At 40.8% G+C, this 21,057-nt stretch overlaps 3 protein-coding genes across 3 annotated transcripts; all 3 read right to left on the bottom strand.

The window, feature by feature from the left end:
* Positions 1–6,142: 6,142 nt before the first annotated feature.
* Positions 6,143–7,165, bottom strand: LOC131197867 (olfactory receptor 6X1-like). The gene has a single exon (XM_058182367.1). It carries the CDS (start codon positions 7,163–7,165, stop codon positions 6,143–6,145), a length of 1,023 nt encoding a protein of 340 aa, XP_058038350.1.
* A 6,706-nt stretch (positions 7,166–13,871) lies between these two features.
* On the bottom strand, positions 13,872–14,816 carry LOC131197866 (olfactory receptor 6X1-like). The gene has a single exon (XM_058182365.1). It carries the CDS (start codon positions 14,814–14,816, stop codon positions 13,872–13,874), a length of 945 nt encoding a protein of 314 aa, XP_058038348.1.
* A 5,037-nt stretch (positions 14,817–19,853) lies between these two features.
* LOC131197865 (olfactory receptor 6X1-like) lies at positions 19,854–20,795 on the bottom strand. The gene has a single exon (XM_058182364.1). The coding sequence runs from the start codon at positions 20,793–20,795 to the stop codon at positions 19,854–19,856; it is 942 nt and encodes a 313-aa protein (XP_058038347.1).
* Between the last annotated feature and the right edge of the window lie 262 nt (positions 20,796–21,057).

The following is a 21,057-nucleotide window of genomic DNA, read 5'->3' as shown; positions in this document are numbered from 1 at the left end:
CCATTCATTTAATTCAAGAGTTTGTTGATTCTGATACCAAAGTATATCCCGGTGTGATATGCCTTCAGATTATTGTGAATGTCCAGGTCTAAATATAGGGCTACATTTTATTTTTGTTGCAATCAAATTAAGGAATTATAAGTGATCTGTTGATGAATAGAAACTCTGAAGGATGCAAATTATAGTTCGTACACCCCTTACCCCCAGCCTGCCCCCAAATTTCAATGCTTATCTACAGAAAGCCTTTGGAGTTTAGAATAGAATAGAATATAATTTTTTTTATTGGTTAAGTGTGATTGGACACACAAGGAATTTGTCTTGGTGCATATGCTCTCAGTGTACATAAAAGAAAAGATACCTTCATCAAGGTACAACATTTAAAACACAATTGATGGTCAATATATCAATATAAATCATAAGGATTGCCAGCAACAAGTTATAGTCATATAGTCATAAGTGGAAAGAGATTGGTGATGGGAACAATGAGAAGATTAATAGTAGTGCAGATTTAGTAAATAGTTTGAGAGTGTTGAGGGAATTATTTGTTTAGCAGAGTGATGGCCTTCGGGAAAAAACTGTTCTTGTGTCTTGTTGTTCTGTTGTGCAGTGCTCTATAGCGTCGTTTTGAGGGTAGGAGTTGAAACAGTTTATGTCCAGGATGTGAGGGATCTGTAAATATTTTCACGGCCCTCTTCTTGATGTGTCAGACTCCTGCTGAAAACAATAATAGCAAGAAGAGTGGCATTTTAAGGGTACAGTAGTGAGATATACCTTCTGATTCTACCATTGTGCATTATGAAAAACCAAGAACATGCAGCTTCCATTAGTATCTACCTTTCTTTGCTTCTCGTAGAAAGTGAGTGGATTTGTGTTTGTATAATTTAGATCTTTTTTTTTTTTTTTACATTTATACCCCGCCCTTCTCCGAAGACTCAGGGCGGCTTACAATGTATAAGGCAAGATCTTGGTGTAAGATCTCCATACACCAAGGGTGTCAAACGCACATCATCACCCATGGCATATCGGGACTTTCCACCTCTTTGCAAAACCGGGCATGGGCATGGCCAGTGCGTGATACATTTGGGCCATGGGCCAGGAGTTTGAGAACTCTGCTATACCCTATCAGTTCTCTAGAATAAAGGTTAGGTTTCATAGGGATTAGAGGAAGATAGGAATAGATGTTAGAGAGATAGATAAACAGAGATGGGAGAGGGAATTGAAAGAAAGTTAGAATAAAAAGTTAGAAAGATGGGGAAAAATAAAGACAGAGAGACAGAAAGACTGATACATGATAGGTAGATGATAGGTAGAAGATAGATAGATAGATAGATAGATAGATAGATAGATAGATAGATAGATAGATAGATAGATAATAGATGAGAGAGAGAGAGAGATGATAGATAGAAGATAGATAGATAGATAGATAGATAGATAGATAGATAGATAGATAGACAGATGATAGAAGAGAGATAGAGAGATAGAGAGATAGAGAGAAAGGTGATGGATGGATAAATGATAGTTTGATAGAGATCTATTGATGATAATTAGATAAAAGAGATGATAGATAAATGATAGATAGGTAGATAGGTAGGTAGGTAGATAATGAATGGACAGATAGACAGATGGACAGATAGGTGATGGATGGATGGATGGATGGATGGATAAATAGATAGAGATAGATAGATAGATAGATAGATAGATAGATAGATAGATAGATAGATAGACAGATGATAGAGATAATGATAGAGATAGATTGATGATAAATAAATAGATATAGATAGATAGATAGATAGATAGATAGATAGATAGATAGATAGATAGATGATAGATAGATAGATAGATAGATAGATAGATAGATAGATAGATAGATAGATAATGATAGATTGATGATAGATGATAGATAATGATAGAGATAGATTGGTGATAGATAGATAAAAGATAGATAGATAGATAGATAGATAGATAGATAGATAGATAGATAGATAGATAGATAGATATTGATAGACAGACTGACAGACAGACATCCTTTAATGATGCCATCATCAAAATAGGGAATCAAGTTTCTCTATTTTCTGCCACAATACTTTCCTAGCTAGAGCAAATGTCCTCATTGTCAGACTGGAAATCATATTTCTTTTTTAAAATAATGTCTGAATGGTTAACTAAATTTGGGGCATTGTCAGTTGACAAAAGTCAAGGATTTTTAAGAGGCCATCATGGCAATCATGTTATAAGGAAGGAATGTGACTGCAAAGTAATACCAAAAAATAGAACATCTAGAGAAACGAGGTCATGTTCTGGCAGCAAAAATATTGTCTCCCCAAAATGGATAATTAAACATCTATTTTGCTAGCTGAAATGTCATATTTTTCTGAAGAACTGTTATTTGAATTGGGAAATATACCATATATACATTTAGGTCCTGAATGTGTTTGTGTGCATTCACAGCAACATAGTTAACAAGCACACACACACACACACACACACACACACACACACACACACACCCGGATATACTGTATCTTTCAATAACATAGTGCACAAAACTTTCCAAGATTAGCTTTCTTAAATTGGCCCACAGAGATCTATGTGGTGCTGAGGAATCTCCTAAGAAATCCTTGAGATATCAACAAGAAAGTCCTAAGAGGTGAGGGGTGGGGGGGAGGAGAATCTTGCCAATCAGATCCTCATTAATTGTACTGAAAGCTACCTCAGAATTAGTGTACAAGAGTGTTGAAATAAATATCCATCTGGTTCTGTTCCAAGCAGGGAAAAAGACACTGGAAACATGGAGGCTGTTTGGGAAGAGGGTTAATGGTGAACAGAACCACCAAACACATGGTCCTGGTCAGGGGTGGGATTCAACTTTTTTTTCCTATCCCTGACCTGCTCTCGTTTTACCATAGGCAAGGAGTGTGTGGGAAAACTGATGAAACAGCCAGCAGCCAAAGACAGAAACGCATTCCAGACATATCTTTCTCAAGGCTGTCTCCCAGGGTTACCCACTGTGGCTGGAGGGGTGTGGTCTCTACAACCCATGAAATTGCTCCATTGGCTAATGTGATTGATGACAAACCCTGGCGGTTGGGGGGAAAGAGGGTCATAATTAGGGCCGTAAATTACATCAGATCAGAATTGGCTTCATTTGGGAACATGCCGACATGGAGCTCCTAAAAAATAAGTGGATTTCTTTTGAAATCGAGCTTGAGGCTCACAATTTTATTAAGGGATCCTTCGGAACCCTGACAGAATGAACAAATGAATGAATGAATGAATAAATAAATAAATAAGAACAGAATGATGAGTAAGTGTTCAGGTGTGAATGAGAAAACCAAGAATTTAACAACGTTTTACATCTCTTATTGTAAGCCTCCCAAAGTCCCTTGGTTGAGTTGGGTGGCTATAGAAATTGAATAAATACATAAAAAATATTCACAAATAAACCCGGGCTCAAAAATATTTTAATCTGAAAAGAGGGTTTAAATTCATACTTTTTCTTCTTTTTGAATTTTTTAAACTGATTTTCTATGAATGATTGCTGTTAGTTGCGAAGTCATGTCCGACCCATCGCCACCCCATGGACAACATTCTTCCAGGCCTTCCTGTCCTCTACCATTCACTGGAGTCCATTTAAACTCATGCCTACTGCTTCAGTGACTCCATCCAGCCACCTCCTTCTCTGTTGCCCCCTACTTCTTTTGCCCTCAGTCTTTCCCAGCATTCGGCTCTTCTCCAGTGAGTCCTTCCTTCTCATTAGGTGGCCAAAGTATTTGAGTTTCATCTTCAGGATCTGGCCTTCTAAAGAGCAGTCAGGGTTGATCACCTCTAGGACTGACTTGTCTGTTTGCCTTGCAGTCCAAGGGACTCGCAGGAGTCTTCTCCAGCACCAGAGTTCAAAGGCCTCAATTCTTTGGCACTCAGGCTTTCTTACGGTCCAACTTTCACAGCCATACATTGCAACTGGGAAAACCCAGTATCGTATATGAATGATACGATAGCTTTATTGATTAGCCTATAGACCATCGTGCAAACATGTATCGCCAATAAAACCTTATACAAACAGGTTAAAATAAAAGTAGGGTAAAATACAATAGTTATAGGATAAGATACAATATAATTTAATATATAAATATATAAAATAGAATAAAATGACATAAAATTATATTTCGGTGTCACCCTTACAATCTACCCCAATCAGTCCCATTTATGCAGATCTCAATCAAACCATTTTGTTCGAGTACCGTGCTGTGTTAAATATTATTTTCAGGTTCTGGCCGCACATAAAGTACGTTGTTTTGATATGGGGATCCCAATGGGTCATTCGTTTGGTATATGGACCAAGGTACCTGTCTCTCGCCCCCTTATAGAATCAACAGTCAAATAGGATGTGAGCCAGGTCTTATACCTCTACTGCTCCGCAAATACAGAGATGTTCATTGTAGGGTATAGAATGAAATCTCCCATATCTGACCATTGTGTCAAGCTGTTCGAATCTCACTCACGTAACTATCTCCCTAAGATGTTTTGGCAGTTGTAACTTCAAATAGCTGTCTACTTGAAAAGTACGTTTGTATTTGCTCAGCCATTTCAAGTTACCCACCTTACTAAGGATAGCTATATCATTTTGTGCTTCTATATCCTTCATTATATCGAAAGAGAGAAACACCCCCACAACATGAACAAATGGGACGACACCACCCGCCTACCAAACATCTGGAAACTAACCTTAGTCAACAAACGAGTCCCATCCATCAAAATTGACACCAGACCCAGGATAACACACACCACCACCACCAATCATCCTCACAAGATTCAAACCCAAACCTATTCCACAGACAAAACACAACCACCATCCAGAAGCCAGACAATGCTGGCACTACTGGCCACTGCGTCCCCCTCCGATTCCCACACAAAGCAAGCTGACACACGCCAGGAACACATGACAAGACCTCGGACTCGGAGCCAAACCAAAACCTGTGATGCCGCATCACAAGACATCACATCACAGAACTCCAGAGGCCACAACACCAAAGCTCAAGAACAAAAGACTAGGACCACACCCACACAGGATGCTACGAAACAGCCGACTAATCTGCAAACACCCACTCCATCTACCAATCAAGATGCAACCACAGAGCCAACCAACCCGCTCACAGCAACACTCCCCACCTCCCCACCAGTATTTATAGAAAGACGGCAGCTCCAACCATGCTTTGCTCACACAAGCACGAAGCCGAAAGCACCAGCTTGAAGATGACGAATGAGATTTCATCGAAACGTTGCTAAATACTTTCAACCTTACACGGGAAAAGACCCGAACATACCAAAACCTGTATGTATGTATGTATGTATGTATGTATGTATGTTTGTTTTTGAGGTTTTCGCGGGTGTTTGTATGTAGGTCTTTGGTTATTCGGGTTTTCTCCTGCATAAAATTGGAAGTGTCTTGGTGACGTTTCGACGAAATCCCTTTCGTCATCTTCAGGCTAGGTGTTTACAGCTTCGTGCTTCTAGGAGAAATTTCTCCTAGAAGCACGAAGCTGTAAACTCCTAGCCTGAAGATGACGAATGGGATTTCGTCGAAACGTCACCAAGACACTTCCAATTTTACGCGGGAAAAAACCTGAATAACCAAAGACAGACAGACAGACAGACAGACAGATATATATATATACACATACATACATACATACATACATACATACATACATACATACATATACATACATACATACATATATACATATACATATATTACAACCAACTGTTTAGTGACCGTTTGAAGTGTTACTAACTCAACAACTGCAGTGATTCACTTAACAGCCGTGTCAAGAAGGATAGTACCGTGTTTCCCTGAAAATAAGACCCTGTCTTATATTGTTTTGAACCCTGAAATAAGCGCTTGGCTTATAGCCATGTGCTCAAAAGCCCGATTGTGCTTATTATCAGGGGAGGTCTTATTTTGGGGGCAACAGGGTAACGTGAGGCAAAACTCACTTAACAATTGTCTCAACAACAGAAAGGTTGGACTCACATTGTTTTCATAAGTCAAGGACTACCTGTGTTGTAAACTATAAAGTCAAGTGATGTTTTTAAGTCTGAAATTATTGCCAGTGGAATTCTGATTGCGTCACTCAAAATGTCACCGATGCCACCATTTTCTAAATTTCATCATATTCCTACTACCTTTGAGAGTCCTGGAACTATTGTACCAATCATTATCTCCATTTAAGATCCCTTTCCTTTTATGGATTATATTCTGGACAGCTCTTTTGACTTCGGCATTCCGAATTGTGTATATGAAAGGATTTAGCATTGGGATAAGGGTGGTGTTTAAGACCGCCACAGTCCTTGTCACGCGGTTTGAGGAGTGGATGTTGGGCCTCACGAACATGAAGACAAGAGTTCCGTATAATATGGACACCACCACCAGGTGGGATGCACAGGTGGAGAAGGCCTTCTTCCGCCCTACGGCGGAGGGAATGCGCAGGATGGTGGCAATGATGAAAACATAGGACAGAATTGTGAGAACCAAAGTCATAATAATGATTACAAAAGCGTTCAACAGTATGAAAGACTCAACGAAACGGGTGTCCACACAGGCCAGGCTCAACAGGGGACCCAAATCGCAGAAGTAACTGTCAACAACATTGGACCCGCAGAAAGGCAATCTCCAAATGATCAAATAAATAAAAAAGATAATCACAAAGGCGGCATACCAGGTGGCCAAAGTCATTTGTAGGCACACGTGCCTGGACATCATGACGGGATACTGAAGGGGCTTGCAGATGGCCAGATAGCGGTCAAAGGCCATTGCGGTGAGGATGAAAAGCTCCGTACTACCAAGACAGTTGTGAAGAAATCCTTGAGTGAGGCAACAGTGGAAGCAGATGGTCGTCTTGGTCTGTATAAAAGTCTGTAGCAATTTGGGTACCCCGGTGGAGGTATAGCAGATCTCCAGAAAAGCAAGGTTGCTTAAGAAGATGTACATCGGGGTATGAAGTCTTGGCTCAATTGCGACGATGATGAGGATGAAGCCATTCCCAAGGATGGTTACAAGGTACATGAAGAGAGCCACCACAAAGAAGACTCGGTGAAGATCATACAGAAAAGGAATTCCTAATAGAATGAATTCACTTACTCTGGAGGTATTCCTAGGCTCCATCGTTTCAAAATTGTCCATGATTTCTCACCGGTATCTCAGATGTCATCTAGCATTTCAAAAAAATTATCACTAACATGTGTACTACATTTACAAATGAAGTTAAGAAACAGAAACAAAGAAAATGAAAATTTGTCTGAAATGCAGTGGTGGGATTCAGCCAGTTCGCACCACTTCGGGAGAACCGGTTGTTAACTTTCCGAGCAGTTTGGTAAACTGGTTGTTGGAAGAAATCATTGAGGTAGAGAACCGGTTGTTAAATTACTTGTATCCCACCACTGCTGAAATGGTGTAAGGTTTCCTGCCTGGGCAGGGGGTTGAAGACCTCCAAGGTCCCTTCCAACTCTGTTATTATTATAAAAATAACCCCAGGAAGGAAAGGTGTAGGAAAATCCGAGTAAGGAAGGGTGTAGGAAGCACAGTGCATTTTAAACTTCTGAAACGTTCTATTTATCTAAATCTGTCTGCCTGGAAATCTGACTATTATTGATATAACACCTATACACTTAATGAAAAAATGGAATTACATTTTATGATTTGCAATATATTATGCCAAGAAGTGTATGAAAAGTCACTCTGGTAATGCCAAAATTCAGGTGCACCATATTAGATTTCAGTGTTTGGACTGATATTTCAGAAGTTACACTGGCTGTCTTCTTTTTTCCTGAAATAAAAGGAGAACACATTTAAGCAGAAAAATATCTTACTAAATAAAGGTGCTTTTTCAAAAGGCAACTGGGCTTTCTTTGTTTTTCCTTGCAGATTTATTTATTTTATTTATTTATTTATTTGTCAAACACAACAGTATATATAAGTGTAAGCATGAAATAACCATATTAATTGGATATAGTGAAAGGAAACAATAGGACAGGAACGGTAGGCATGCTGGTGCTCTTATGCACGCCCCTTACAGACCTCTTAGGAAGGGGGTGAGGTCAATAGTAGATAGTCTTTGGTTGAAGCTTTGGGGATTTTGGGAAGAGACCACAGAGTCAGGTAGTGCATTCCAGGCATTAACCACTCTGTTACTGAAGTCATATTTTCTGCAATCAAGATTGGAACGGTTCACATTAAGTTTAAATCTATTGTGTGCTCCTGTATTGTTGCGATTGAAGCTGAAGTAATCTTTGATAGGAAGGACATTGTAGCAGACGATTTTATGATGTTATATTCAGGTTTTCAGATGTTTCATTTCTCATTCAAGAAGCTTCATTAGTTCTGACTAGATGGCATGGGGGGGATGGTACTATTAATTATTCCTGTCAGAATTAATCCTTCCATACCCCCTCCCCCCACCATCCAGTCAGAATTGATGAAGCTTCTTGGATGAGAAGCAAAACATCTTCAAGAAAAAAAGAAACTCCAGTTGCCTTTTAAAAAATACCTTTGAGACAACCATGACCTGGATGACTGAGACTTTCCATAGATGAATTAAGAAAGATGGTTAATTGGGGAGGCATCACATAAGAGTTTGATAGGACTGATATCTGATATCTGAAATCTCATAGGGGAATAGTCTTTAAATGCAGACTATAATCAGATGATGATTGCTAAAAAAGCAAAGAAAAACTAAAAAAGTATAGTCATGGAAGTAGAAATATCTTGATTTTATCAGAAAACAATCAGACAAACTTTTATCAACATCAGTCTTAGTGTTTGAACCTGGAATGTGCTACTGTAAACCTTCACAACCGTCTCAGTGCTTTGTGAGTGCCAATTAGATTAAATAAATACAAATAAAATTGTCCAGTCTCCCACGTTCACAATTTTTAGGCATAAAAGATGGTACATATTTGTATGATGGTGGGGAAAATTCAAAACATCTTAAGCCAGCGATTAAGAAAACAGGCAGTCCAAAGACTTGGAAGTTCCTGCATAACAGAATAGCCAGCTCTACATTCAAGCAGATTCTCTTTTGGGACAATTCTTTTTTTAGTGATTTCAGTTGTTGTTATTGTTATTATTTGACTGGCAGGAGGGTGTTTGGAATTGCCTGGAAACAGGATTTGGGAATTTTGAACCTCAACTTACTTTGGGGGCAATTAAATTGAGCTCCAAGCCATCTTTGCTTTTAAACTTAGCCTCCACAATCCCATATCTCTGTCTTATCTTACTTTTCGGGGGATGGGAGAAGAAAGGAGGGAGGAAAGAAGAAAGTGATTTGAGAATTAAAGGAGAAGAATTGATAGGACTGTGCAGTGCAAAGATTAAAAAGAAAATCAAACTGTGTTTCATTGCAGCTTCAAGACTCTGGATGTTGTGCTTCCTTTGCTCGACACAAAGCAGTTGTATCCTTCTCTGGGATCTTCATGTCAACGCCCCCCACCCCCAAATGAGATTCCAGATAAAGATCCCATTGACTGAAAGAGCCCCAAAGCCAAAACATTCCTAAAACATGACCTCCTTGAATCTTTATCAGGTTGCAGATAGCAACCTCCTTTACCTTTACCCCAAAATGAGCTCCAGATATTAGAAGAGTACAAAATATCTAGTACTACATGTATTAATCGCCGCTAGCATGGCCTTCGCTCAGTGTGGGAAATAGCCATGTATACCCACAGAGAAACTTGTTATACAAAAGGTCATGAACTGAGCAGAAATGGACAGTTTAAAAGATAAAGTTTAAAAGATAAAGTTTAAAAGATAAAGAGACATCAATATTTTACAAAGTATGGGAACAGTGGTATAAACGGATGGAATGGAGATAGATAAGAATAATTAGTTACTTAATATAAGCAATAGATAAAATAAGAATGTAAATACACACAATTTAATTTTTGTAAATAATGCACGGATTACTGTTATAAGAAAAACGCCACAAATACCTGTCAAGTGATATAATTTTTTTGTTTGTTTTTTCTTTTCTTTTCTTTTTTCTTATGTTTTTAATGTAATAAAAGTTCAATAAAGTATATTTTTTTAAAAAAGGTCTTTCTTTTTCTTTGGAGATAAGTCTGTCTAGGTCTACCAAACTATTCAAGTAAGACTGAAGATTTTCAAGAAGGCTTAGAATTTTTTTTAACAAGTTTTATTAAAATTCTTCGTTCATCATACATATTTTGTGAACAGAGTGTTGACCGGATCACATCAGGGGTGAAATCCAGCAGGTTCTGACAGGTTCTGGAAAACCGGTAGCAGAAATTTTGAGCAGTTCTCAATATTCATTTGTATTGTAAATGTTGTACCTTGATGAAGGTATCTTTTCTTTTATGTACACTGAGAGCATATGCACCAAGACAAATTCCTTGTGTGTCCAATCACACTTGGCCGATAAAAAATTCTATTCTATTCTATACTATTATACATGCTTGACAAATAAAATATATGTAACTGTATATTTTGGATGATCACATCTACAACTGCTAGAATCAGGGAGCCTATGAAACTCCTGGTCCTCCATGGTTAGATCTTAGTCGAGGGCTCTCCATAGTACGATTTAGCAAAACAATGCAATTTCCCTTTTTCAAAATCTCTCTACATTCTAGACCTTAAATCCCAAGCAATTTCAATGTTGCATCTACTAAGTAGATTCTACTTTATCTAGAAGATCTCCAAGACACCTTCCAGCTCTATTCTGAATTTGATCCACCTGTTTCGAACCTGAGATTTTAAATTAGGTACAGCCTTGCCAATTTCCATATATATGTCTTCAGCTGATACACTTAATCTCAATAAGAAGACTCTGCACTCACGATGCAGAAATGTGCTAAGACTGACATATCAACAGGATGGATATAAAATTGTCAACCACAACGTGTTCAACAAGAAAAAATATATATAGAATCTCCTTTCTTACCCTCCTGGCCATCATCAAACGTGTTGTGAAGATAATTTTAACCCAGAAAGATTCTACATATAGCTCTTTTTCATCAGACAGAATAGTCAGAAAATTGTACTCCCTTAATCACTCCTCAGGGATATTGTAACTGATGTAATAGTTTCCCTTAGGCCAATTAGTAGTTTAGGTACAGACGGATGTCTTCAAGGAACAACTTTGGAATAATAATGGAAATGAGTCATCTGAAATTATCTAGGGCAAGCTGAGAAAAAGGGATTGATCATTGGGAGGGCAGATTAATTAGAAGGTCTTTCTTTTGACACATATAAAATGTTCTACAGGTGGCACATACCCCCTTCGAGATTAGCAACAATGTAGGGGCTAGGATGTTGAAGGGCGGCAGCTCAGCGGTTCGAATCCCTAGTGCTGCCATGTAACGGGGTGAGCTCCCATTACTAGTCCCAGCTTCTGCCAACCTAGCAGTTTCAAAAGCATGTAAAAATGCAAGTAGAAAAAATAGGGACCACCTTTGGTGGGAAGGTAACAGCATTCCATGCGCCTTTGGCGCTGAGTCATGCCAGCCACAAGACCACAGAGATGTCTTCGGACAGCATTGGCTCTTCGGCTTTGAAACGGAGATGAGCACCGCCCCCTAGTGTCGGGAATGTCTAGCATGTATGTTTACAGAGTCAGCATATTGCCCCTAACAATTTGGATCCTCATTTTACCCATCTCAGAAGGATAGTAGACTAAGTCAATTTTGAGCCTGGTGAGATTTGAACTGCCAAATTGCAGGCAGCCGGCAGGCAGCAGAAGTAGCCTGCAGTACTGCACTCTAACTACTGCGCCACTGTGGCTCATACTTTATTGTCACTTTGAATGCACACTAATTGGCATACATTAAAATGAAATTACATTGCATACAGCTCTCAAAGAATCTCCATCTTTAATGTAAACATAAACATGACAAGATAAATAAATAAATAAATACAAATTTAAACATGTACCCACATATATTATATGACATGGAGAAACAACACAGTCTACTTTGAATGTATACATGTACATGGCAAGCGAAACAAATCTTGCAAGTTTACAAGACGGAAGGCATAGGGAACAAAGCTTTTACAGACTCTGGAAGTCCTGCTAGAAATACTTTGAAACCTCCTTCCAGAGGGAAGCTAGCAAAACAGACCATGAAGTGGGTGTGTTGGGGTCTCTAACAATGCTTGGAGCTCTAAGCACATAGCACTTGTAAGCAGTATCCTGAATGACGGGAAGGGTGCTTCCTATAATCTTCTCGGCTGTCTTTACCACTCTCTGTAGGGACTTTCTACCTGAGGCACTGCTGCCACCAAACCAAACAGGGATGAAGTTTGTTAAAAAAATCTAAGAGTGATGCAGTCTGTTAAAATGTTCTCAATGATGCCTATGTAGAAAGTGGTCAGGATAGAAGGAGAAAAATGTGGTCTCCTCATCCGACTCAGGAAATGCAGACAGCCATGCAGACATTTCAAAGGTAGGAAGAATAGTCAAGACCATGAAAAATAAATTTAACACAGGGTTATGCCTGAAAAAACAGGGACACAGTGGCTCAAGGGCAGGGGTGAAATCTAAAAATTTTCCCTACCAGTTCTGTGGGCGTGGCTTAATTGGTGGGCGTGGCTTGGTGGTCAGATGGCTTGGTGGGCGTGGCCAATAACAATAAATAATAACAATAATAAACAAAGTATAAAAAAACAATAAGAGGTACCAAAAACCAACTTTCACACTTTACACACACATAACACAACTGACTCACACACAATGTAAAAGCAGCTGCACTTCACAATTCACATAGCCACAAAAAGCTCAAAAACCAACTTTCACACTTTACACACACACAACTAACACACACACACACACACACACACACACACACACAATATATAGCTTTCTGAGATTTTGTGTGTTTGTGTAGTTAGAGTGAAACTCTATAGAAACACACCAAATCTCAGAAAGCTGCACAAATATTTTATTTTATTTTATTTTATTTTATTTTATTTTATTTTATTTTATTTTATTTTATTTTATTTTATTTTATTTTATTTTATTTTATTTTATTTTATTTTATTTTATTTTATTTTATTTTATTTTATTTTATTGTGGACTTCAAATCCCAGAGTTCCTCAGCTAGCAAAGCCAGCCAGTTGATCACCGAGGAAATAGATTAGCTGAGAAATTGATGCTGTCTGGCTGAAACTGAAACTGCTTTCGGGCTGTGGCCATGCGTTCCTCAGTAATCAGGTAAGTGCCTTAGAATCTCTACTCTTACTTGTAGAAAACATGTAAGAGTACAAGTAAGGTTCTGCTGTTTTTTACTTTTAAAGGCCTGTTTCAGCTGAAGCAACACTGGCTTTTAAAAGTAAAAAAAAAACACCTCTGCAGATGGTGCGGCTCAGCAGAGGCAGGGAGGGCGGGGCCAGGGATTTTTGCTACCGGTCCTCCGAACCAGCAGCCGCCATCGCTACCGGATCTCACGATCCCCTCCGATCCGGGAGCATTTCACCCCTGCTCAAGGGGCTAGGACACTGAGCTTGTCGATCGAAAGGTTGGCAATTCAGCTGTTCGAATCTCTGGTGTGCCGTGTAACGGGGTGAGCTCCCATTATTTGTTCCAGCTTCTGCCAACCTAGCAGCTCGAAAGCACATAAAAAATGCAAGTAGAAAAATAGGAACCACCTTTGGTGGGAAGGTAACAGTGTTTTGTGCGCCTTTGGCATTGAGTCATGCCGGCCACATGACCACAGAGACGTCTTCGGACAGCGCTGGCTCTTCAGCTTTGAAATGGAGATAAGCACCACCCCCTAGAGTCGGGAACGATTAGCACATATGTGCGAGGGGAACCTTTACCTTTACCTTACAGTCATTTCTCCATTTTTTTAAAAAAAAATTACTTGTGGCTGTTCTCAAATACTTTCTTCCAGGTTAATCCCTTTTTCAGAGAATCTTTAACTTCTTTGTTCCTGAGGGTGTAAATAAAAGGGTTGAGCAATGGTGTGACCAAAGTATTGAGAAGGGAAACTACCTTGTTCATATATAACGACGCATGCCCTGTTGGTCTGACGTAGATAAAAATAATTGCCCCATATAACAGAACGACAACAATTAAGTGAGAGATGCAAGTAGAAAAAGCCTTTTGTCTCCCAGCAATGGATGGGATTTTCATCACAGCCGAAATTATGAAGATGTATGAAACCACCGTCAACAGGGAATTGCTGAACACCACAACGGTGGCCACGATGAAGATGATCCATTCAATGGGATGAGTGTCAGTGCAAGCCAGCTTTAGCAATGGTCCAACGTCACAGTAAAAGTGATTGATAGTATTGGGGCCACAGAATGGAAGTCGGAACACTAGAATGGTCTGTACCAAGACGGTCATCAGGCCACCAAACCAGGATCCACAAGCCAGTTGGACGCAAACTCTGCTACTCATGATCGTGTGGTAATGAAGGGGGTGGCAGATGGCCATGTAACGGTCATATGCCATAGCAGTGAGTAGAAAGAATTCTGTGGCCCCTAGGAAGAAGTGGGAAAAAGCTTGAGCTTTGCAACCAGTCAGGCTGATAGATTTCTTGACGGAGACTAAATTGGCCAAAAGTTTAGGGATTGTAGCTGTCACGTACATAATTCCTAGGAACGAAAGGTTGCTGAGGAAGAAATACATTGGCTTATGGAGACCAGGGTCATAAGCCACAGTCACCACGATGACAATGTTCCCAGTGACGGTCAAGATATAGATTATCAAGACACCCACAAAGACCAGAAATCTTACTTTTACGATACTGGGAAATCCCAGTAAAATGAATTCGGCCACAACTGTTTGGTTCTCCATCCCAAACCTATTCATCCAAGAGCAGAATAAATGTTGAGCAGAATCCGAGGGATGATTCGTTGAAACTATTGTTCTACAGCTTGATGTTTTATCAGTCAACCCAAACCATCTCAACCCAAACTTTGGGTCTAGAAGCAAGTTCAATCATCACCGCCATCACCACCACCATCATCATCATTATCACCATCATCAGCATATTTTTTCCCAAAGGTGCAGGGTCCATTTTTTTGGGGACCTACAACCACGTTCAGTAGGAATAAAAAATTGTATTTACATTTTCCAGAGATTTAGCACAATATGTATGCATCGGAAAGATAATCTTCTTTAAAAAAAGAAAGTTGATTATTTATTTTTTAAAACCTGCAACATAGAAGTTTTGTTGTGTAGTTTCTAGAGCATGAATCCCTCTATCTGTTTTTTTTTCTCGGACATTTGAAGAAAATGATGATCAAATTACCTCTTTTATTTCTTCTTACATTGATACTTGTCAGCTTGGCATCCACACACTTCTATGACATGGCTATTTTAAGTTCTTCTTAAAGAGAGGTGAATGGGAGCCTTCTGTCCCACTGATTTCCCCTGTTAAATTGCTCTTACTTTGGGTGTTTTTTTTCTAGCATTCAGTTAGAATTAGCTAACATCAAAAACATTATCAAAAAAGGACAACAAAGAATGTTCTTTCTGCACCAACTCAGGAAGCTCAAACTGCCCAAGGAGCTGCTGATTCAGTTCTACAGAGGAATTGTTGAGTCTGTCATTTGCACCTCCATCACTGTCTGGTTCGGTTCTGCAACCCAACAAGAAAGACACAGACTTCAGAGGATAATTAGAACTGCAGAAAAAATAATTGCTACCAACCTGCCTTCCATTGAGGACCTGTATACTGCACGAATCAAGAAGAGGGCCGTGAAAATATTTACAGACCCCTCACATCCTGGACATAAACTGTTTCAACTCCTACCCTCAAAACAATGCTATAGAGCACTGCACACCAGAACAACTAGACACAAGAACAGTTTTTTCCCAAAGGCCATCACTCTGCTAAACAAATAATTCCTTCAACACTGTCAAACTATTTACTAAATCTGCACTACTATTAATCTTCTCATCGTTCCCATCACCAATCTCTTTCCACTTATGAATGTATGACTGTAACTTTGTTGCTGGCAATCCTTATGATTTATATTGATATATTGATAATCATTTGTGTTGTAAATGTTGTACCTTGATGAAGGTATCTTTTCTATTATGTACAATGAGAGCATATGCACCAAGACAAATTCTTGTGTGTCCAATCACACTTGGCCAATAAAAATTCTATTCTATTCTATTCTATTCTATTCTATTCTATTCTATTCTATTCTATTCTATTCTATTCTATTCTAGAATCTACTTTCTTGTTATCTGAATCCATTAGCATATGAGCTATGGAGTGAGAGAGAAAGGAGAAGACAACCTTCTTTTATATGGCATCTTTCCAGAGATTGGAAGATGCCAAACGGACCTTCGTGTCCGACCTTTTCCTCAGAGCAGGAATTGAGATCAAAGCATATCAGACAGATGGTCATTTAGTCTTCTGTGGCTTTCATCCAATGAAGAGGAGTCTACTACATCTATGAGAGATTCGGTATCCCTTTTTGGCCAATCTATATTGAGAAAGAGAAGCACACAGGGAATGTTGATTAATGTATGATGTACATAAGGGCAGCTAAAGCCCTTCCCTCCACCCTTGATTAGGTAATGTCAGCCCCACTTGGTAGATCAGTCCAAAAAATCGACTTTGCGGGAAGGCTAAAATGCTTTTCAATTGTATTTGCCTATAACAACAGACGTGGTGGCTCAGGGGCTAGGACGTTGCCAGGACTGGGGGCTGGAGGCATGCCAGGCCCTTTGTCTGCACTATCAGTCTCTGGCTCAGATAACAGGAGATGGGAGGGGCCCGGCTGCGGAGACGGGGGCAGGCGTGGCACAATACCACCTATCTGAAATTGTATAGAGCAGGGATGTCAAATTCAAGGTCCGTGGGGCAGATCCAGCCTTAAATTTTGTTAGATCTTGCTGGTGAGGCCACCCTGGAAACAGCGAAGGACTGGTCTGAGAAGGACCAGTCCTATTGGCGGCCATCTGGGCCAGAATGAGGTCAGCCTTAGATCCATGGAACAGCCCTTCAACCAGTGAGCGGCCACCCCTACCCTGTCCCTTGAGTGCATGCAGAGGAGGTGAGTGCATATGGGGCCTGGCATCCCTGGGGACCATCTTGCTCCACAGGCTGACTGTATTTCTATTCATCCAGGACACCAGCTCTTGCTGCCTCCAGTGCACATATACAGTGGGTGGGGCTGGGGCGACAGAGTGGTCTCTTGCTGGCTCCATGTGTTGTGGTCCGTCAGCAGCTTGCGGAGCTGGCAATGGAGTCAGACAGCGATGAGGCTGAGGTGGGGCCAGGGTCATCAGGCAGTGAGGTGCGGACTCCAGAGCACCCAGAAACTGATAGTAGTGAGGCAGAGGAACAGGAGGAGCCTGTTCCTAATGCATGCATGAGAAGGTTGCCAGAAGGCAAGAGCAGCTCAAGCAAAGAGGATGAGTTGGGACTAGGGCCAAGAGATGATTGGCCCCTCCCATAAGGCTTAATTCGCCTGGACTACTGCAATGCTCTCTACATGGGGCTCCCTTTGAGGTGCACCCGGAGACTTCAGTTGGTTCAGAATGCAGCTGCGCGGGTGATAGAGGGAGCCACTCGTGGCTCCCATATAACACAGATCCTGCGCAGGCTGCACTGGCTACCTGTGGTTTTCCGAGTGCACTTCAAGGTGCTGGTTACCACCTTTAAAGCGCTCCATGGCATAGGACCGGGATATCTTCGGGACCGCCTTCTGCTACCACATGCCTCCCATCGGCCGGCCCGCTCCCATAGAGAGGGTCTTCTCAGGGTGCCGTCAGCCAAACAGTGTAGGCTGGCGACCCCCAGGGGGAGCATGTTGGGGGCACCTACCCTCTGGAATGAGCTTTCCCCAGGACTTCAACAACTTCCTGACCTCCAGACCTTTCGCCGCGAGCTGAAGACGTATCTATTCTTCCGAGCAGGACTGGCTTAAATAGAGTTTTTAAATATGGATTTTATTGGAGTTTATTTTATATTTTGTATTGTATTTTAAATTTTAGGCCATATTGAATAAGTTTTTTAAAGAGTGTTTTTATTGTAATATATGGTATTATTTTATCTGCCTGTTCACCACCTTGAGTCCTTCGGGAGAAGGGCGGTATAAAAATTAAATAATAATAATAATAATAATTATTATTATTATTATTGTTATGGTTATTGTTATTGTTATTGTTATTGTTACTGTTACTGTTACTGTTACTGTTACTGTTACTGTTATTGTTATTGTTATTGTTATTAAAACAGACCAGCAACAGTGTTTAGGCTTTGCTGGAAAACAACGTTGGGAGCTTCGTCTTCTTGCATTTATTTTTGTATCAGTGACTTCTGAACGTTTGCCAAGAAAGGCCTTTGGCAGTTTTCCTAATTGGACGAAGGTTTGCGATAGGACTGAATAATTTGTGTTGGGAGGAATTTGCTTTAATTTAGTTGAACTACGCTGGGAATGAAGTAATTCTCAGCTGTTTGAATAAAGTTTGTTTTTTCACTGACTGAGTTTCCTACTACCTACTTGGGCCTGGGTCATAACACAGGGCAGCTGTGTGGATTGGATCTAAGGCTAATCATGTCAAAGCCCAGATGGCCACACCAAATTGAAGATCAGTGCCGTGCCTGCACCACAGCCTCCATGCCCCATTCGCTAGCCTGGCCTCGCAGTCTGCAAGGCTTCCCTCTACGTATACTTTCTTGTTCTTAGATGACATTCTCATCTTCACTGAGACACTGGAAGAACACATCAACCTTGTGCACCAAGTGCCCAAGAAGCTCCTAGAGGCAAATCTGTATGCCAAATTATCTAACTGAAAATTCCATAAATCCATCCTAGAATACTTAGGGTATTGTGTGCCCAGTGATGGGGTAGAGGTGGACCCAGGGAAAGTCAAAGCCAAATTGGACTGGCAAGCCCCTTGTCGTGTCCCACTCCTCCTCTGACGGCCGGGTCTGGAAAGTTTGTCTCAAGCATGGCCACGAAGCCTTTGCAGCTTTGCCAAAGTCCTTTCAGAGTTCTCAGGGCAGGCAGGAATCCAAGGTCTGACTTCAGCAACCAGATGAGACTTTGCCTGACTCAAGGAATGCCAGAAAGCAGATCCTTTATATAGGCCATGGGGTGTGGCTCCATGACTCAGCACTTATCCAGGCCTGCCCCTCCCTTCCTTTTGCTGAGGTCGCCTCTCCATTCTCTGGAAGCGTGGCTCTGTCCACCCTCCAGCTGCCGGCAATTCTAGCTCGTGACTGGCTTCATGCTCCTCATGCTCACACGCTGGGGGGGGCTTTATTTGCTCAGTTTGTCCGGGCATGGTGCCAGGACTGGGGGCTGGAGGCATGCTAGGCCCTTTGTCTGCACTATCAGTCTCTGGCTGAGATAACAGGAGATGAGAGGGTCCTGGCTGCAGAGAGGGGGGCGGGTGAGGCACAACACCCATCGAACCCACAAGCAGCTCCAAAGCTTCTTGGGGTTTGATACATTTTACCAACAGTAAAAATTATCAAAAATTATTATTCCCTCCTTTGCTGAGATTGCCTTCCTAATCACTGAACTAGTAAAGACTGGAGGCGGGGGGGGGGAGTGAAACCACGGCCAGGTCAGCCCCTGAATCGGACCCTGGAATGCCAAAAGGCATTCGAGATGCTGAAAAGACTGTTTGCCAACGAGCCGATCCTTAAGCACCCAGATCCGGACCAAGCATTTGTCATCCAAGCAGATGCCAGCGATGTAGCAGTGGCCACAGTCCTCCTCCAAAAAACTACGGGAATACTGAAAATACACCTGATGAATATCAACATCTTGGGGTAAAAATAACCCTCCTTTATCCCATCTGGGAATCAAATCAATTCCTTCAAAATGAACTTTAATTTTATTTTATATTTTATTACACTCAATGAAACATTTTTTCTTTAGTACATGCCATTTTCTTCAGAGCTTCTTTGACATCTTTGTTCCTCAGAGTGTAGATGAAAGGGTTGAGTAGAGGGGTCACAATGGTATTAAGTACAGAAACCGCCTTGTTTATTTCCAAAGAAGAGTTGGAATTGGGCTTAACATACATGAACATAACAGTTCCATACTGGATGGATACAACTGTAAGGTGGGCAACACAAGTTGAGAAAGCCTTCTGTCTCCCTGAGGATGAAGAGATGCGCATTATGGTGAAGATGATGAAGCTATATGAGATAGCAGTCAATAGGAAGGTACTGAACAGAAGAAGGACGGATCCCACTAACACCATCTGTTCGAGCAGATATGTGTTAGCACAAGCTAAACCCAGCAAGGGAGTCACATCACAGTAGAAGTGGTTGATCGTATTGAGACCACAAAATGGGAGCTGGCACAGTAAAACCGTCTGGAGAATGACAGTTGATAACCCTCCCAACCATGAGCCCAAGGCTAGCTGGAGACAAAGTCTGTAATTCATGATGACGCTGTAATGCAGTGGTTTGCAGATGGCAATGTAGCGATCAAAGGACATGGAAGCAAGCAGGCAGAATTCTGTGGCTCCGAGGAAGAAGTGGAAAAAGGCTTGAGAGATGCAACAGTAGAAACAGATGGACTTCTTCTCCACTAGAAAGTGAGCCAACATCTTGGGGGACAGAGTGGTGACGTAGAAGACCTCCAAGGAGGAAAAGTTCCCCAAGAAGAAGTACATGGGATTGTGAAGGTGAGGATCATGGACAACAATGACAACAATCAGGATGTTTCCAACGATTGTGAGGAGGTAGGTAAAAAGTATTGGGACAAAGAGATACTTCTGCAACTCAGCGGAGGCTGGAAACCCTTGCAGGATAAACTCAGTGACTACAGTTTGATTTATCGGATACATTTGCAAGGATACTGTTTGCCTAGAGCTGTCAAAGGACCAAAAAAAAAAAGGAATAAGGTGTTACAGGCTGGTTATTTTATTATATCATTTAAATGGGTCGTCCCTTTTTTAAATTGAAGAAAATGTCAGAAAGTAGATTTGGCCCATATTTCAAAAAGTTTAGTTGCTTTAGCTACTTGCCTTGTTTTTAATTATTTACCTTGTGTTTTATTCTGCTTTAAACTCCTAAGAATCAGTTCAGATTAGGACAGGATAGAAATCT

Source organism: Ahaetulla prasina, chromosome 4, assembly GCF_028640845.1.
Source record: "Ahaetulla prasina isolate Xishuangbanna chromosome 4, ASM2864084v1, whole genome shotgun sequence".
NCBI classification, from domain to species: domain Eukaryota; kingdom Metazoa; phylum Chordata; class Lepidosauria; order Squamata; family Colubridae; genus Ahaetulla; species Ahaetulla prasina.
This window is presented reverse-complemented; position numbering and strand designations above follow the sequence as displayed.